General features: G+C 38.7%; 1 protein-coding gene across 2 annotated transcripts in view; it reads left to right on the forward strand.

Moving 5' to 3' along the window:
- LOC102238632 (poly [ADP-ribose] polymerase 14-like) overlaps window positions 1-2,916 on the forward strand; it is a 17,066-nt gene that overhangs the window by 5,808 nt on the left and 8,342 nt on the right. Inside the window, exon 4 of one of the 2 annotated variants that reach the window (XM_014528503.1) lies at window positions 1,117-1,486. In XM_014528503.1, the coding sequence (XP_014383989.1) occupies window positions 1,117-1,163 (47 nt within the window). In that variant the 3' untranslated portion in view covers window positions 1,164-1,486. The remainder of the gene's footprint in view (window positions 1-1,116; window positions 1,487-2,916) is intronic. The other variant, XM_014528502.1, reaches the window with a different exon arrangement.

Genomic DNA, 2,916 nt, shown 5'->3' on the forward strand with positions numbered 1-2,916 from the left:
CCAACCCCCCCCCCCCCCCCGGCATGGTAGGCCCTGCAGACTTATTAAATATTTGTTGAAACTGGGTGACTATATCTTAACACTCCGATTTAAATTCTTCCAAATATCATGAGATAACCACAGCTTTGCAAAGGAGAATTTCCCTCTTTCCCTGCTCATCTAATTAAAAACAAAAGCAAAAAATCTGAACAAACCTTCTTGGTTAGTTTTATGTGGGGTTTGTCTACACTCCCACAATCGTCTACAGAGCCAAGTCACAGAGGCCTACTCTTATTTCTGCAGTGATGGTGGGCACCATCGATGGGATAAACCTAGTGGGCCCTTAGTCTATCACACCAGGTTTGTCAGGGGACTTCTCCACTGTTACCTGCTCTTCCCCCACCCAATGTGACAGCTGCTGTTCAGATGGGACTGCTTCCATAGTTTTTCATGAGAATTTTCAAGAAACTTGCCAGGATCTTACCAAGGCAGGAAGCTGGAGGAAAAAGGGTATGGGGCATGCTTAATTAGGAGACGACCTGCTCAGGTGGCAACCTTAATTCCTGCTTGTCAGCTAAAATCTCACCAAGTGTGGGAAGAAAGAGTTCCTGGAGGTTCAGCGATAACTTGCATGTTAAAAAGTATATATAATAACAAAGAGCTTAGAGCTCTAGGCGTCTTACTAAATTATCTTAGCATAAATCAAGTCCCCAATGAAAAAGGATACCTTGTAAAGTTAATTGATGATTAAGCAAAACAAAAATTGTTGTCTTTAAAGAGCATGATAATTCAATATGTATTAGTATCTTTTACTTTGGATGTTTTGAGAACACTAGTGAGCCAAGAAAGATTAACTGTGCTTGGTAACACAGAGAAACACAATGAGCTGGACTCCACTAAATAGAGCAGATATGAACATCAGACATGAAAAGTTAGATTTCCTTTTTTCATTGTTGGGCTGTTGGCTTCTTGACATCCTGGAACAAGAACGTTCCACTGCATCTAGGGCTTCAAAGGTGTTTGCTGTTAGAAAAGTACATGGAAGTGAAAAATTTGGGGTGTGTGGATGCATTCTCTGAGAATTGGAATCCCTAACTTATTCTTCAGCCTTTTGCAATTGGACCTTTATTTTTCTAGTCATTTTTATTTGCCTTTCCAGGAAGTGCTCAACAAGACCCAGATAAGGTTGCTGAAGCCATATTGGATGCCATTGAAGACTTTATCCAGAAAGGACTTGTCCGGTCTGTGAAAAAAGTTAAAGTTGTTATCTTTCAGCCTCAAATAATGGATGTTTTTTGTGCCAACATGAAAAAAAGAGAAGGCTCCCAGGCTCCCTCACAGTCTATAATGTCTAAAATTGCATGTGAGTTGTTGATTTTTATGAAATGCACGTTCCTAATGTTGAGGTCATATGAGAAATAGCTAAAAGTCTACACTATTTTTTGTGGTCATTTATTAGCTTCCCCTGGTTTTATTGAGATATAATTGATATATATCACTGTTTAAGGTATACTGCATAATGGTTTGAGTTTACATATGTTACTGCAATAAGTTTAGTTAGTATCCATCATCTCATACATGTCTTAAAAGAGAAAGCAAAATGACTTTATTTCCTTGTTATGAGAACTTTTAGAATTAACAGCTTTCGTATATATCAAACAGATGTGTTAAGTATAGTCATCATGCTGTACATTATATCCTTGGTCATTATTTATCTTGTAACTGGAAGCTTGTACATTTGACCTCTTTTTTCAATTTATCCTTCCTCCAATCCACCTATGGTAACCACAAATGTGATCTCTTTTTCTATGAGTGTGAGTTGTTTTCTCAGCTTCCACATGTGACATTTTAAAATATATATATTTTTGTTGATTTCAGAGAGGATGGGAGAGGGAGAGGGAGAGGAAGAGGGAGAGAGAGAGAGAGAGAGAGAGAGAGAGAGAGAGAGAGAGAAACATCCATGATGAGATAAAATCATGGATCGGCTGCCTCCTGCACACCCCCTACTGGGGATCTAGCCCACAACCTGGGCATTTGCCCTTGACCAGAATTCAACCCAGGACCCTTCAGTCCTCAGGCTGACGATTCATTCACTGAGCTAAACCGGCTAAGGCTGTAAGTGAGATCTTGTGGTATTTGTCTTTTTCTGTCTGCCTTGAATCGGCTAATCTTTAATGAACTATCAGAAAGAAAAATTAAGAAAACAATCCCATTTACAGTTGTATCAAAAAGAATAAAATATCTAGGAATAAATTTAACCAAGAAGGTAAAACAGATAAGACACTGATAAAAGAAATTGAAGAAGACAAAATAAATGCAAAGATATTATGTGCTCATGTATTGTAAGAATAACATTATTAAACTATCCATTCTTCCTAAAGCAGTCTATAGATTTAGTGCAATCCCTATCAAAATGCCAATGAAATTTTCTCAGAAACACAACAAACAATTGTAAAGTTTGTATATAAGCACAAAAGACCCCAAATAGCAAAAGCAATTTGAGAAAGAATAAAAGGTAGAGGCATCACAATTCCTGATTTGAAAGTATATTATAGAGCTACAGTAATCAAAACAGTAGGGGATTGGTGTAAAAACAGAAACACAGATCAATGGAAGAGAATAGAGAGCCCAGAAAGAAACCCATGCATATATGGTCAATTAATTGATAACAAAAGAGCCAAGAATATACAATGGGGGAAGGGTAGTCTCTTTAATAAATAGTGTTGGGCACCTACTTCAGTAGCACATCTACACTAATAAAAGAGAAACATGGTAATTGGCGTACGACCGCTACCCTTCCCATTGGCTAATCAGCATATCCTTATGCAAATTAACTGTCAGCCAAGATGGCGGCCGGCAGCCAGGCAGCTGGAAGCGAACATGAGGCTTGCTTCCTCCAGTGACTGCAGACTCCAACGTTCCCCGCCTCACTTGCCG

This window comes from Myotis brandtii, unplaced genomic scaffold (genome assembly GCF_000412655.1).
Source record: "Myotis brandtii unplaced genomic scaffold, ASM41265v1 scaffold6382, whole genome shotgun sequence".
NCBI lineage: Eukaryota > Metazoa > Chordata > Mammalia > Chiroptera > Vespertilionidae > Myotis > Myotis brandtii.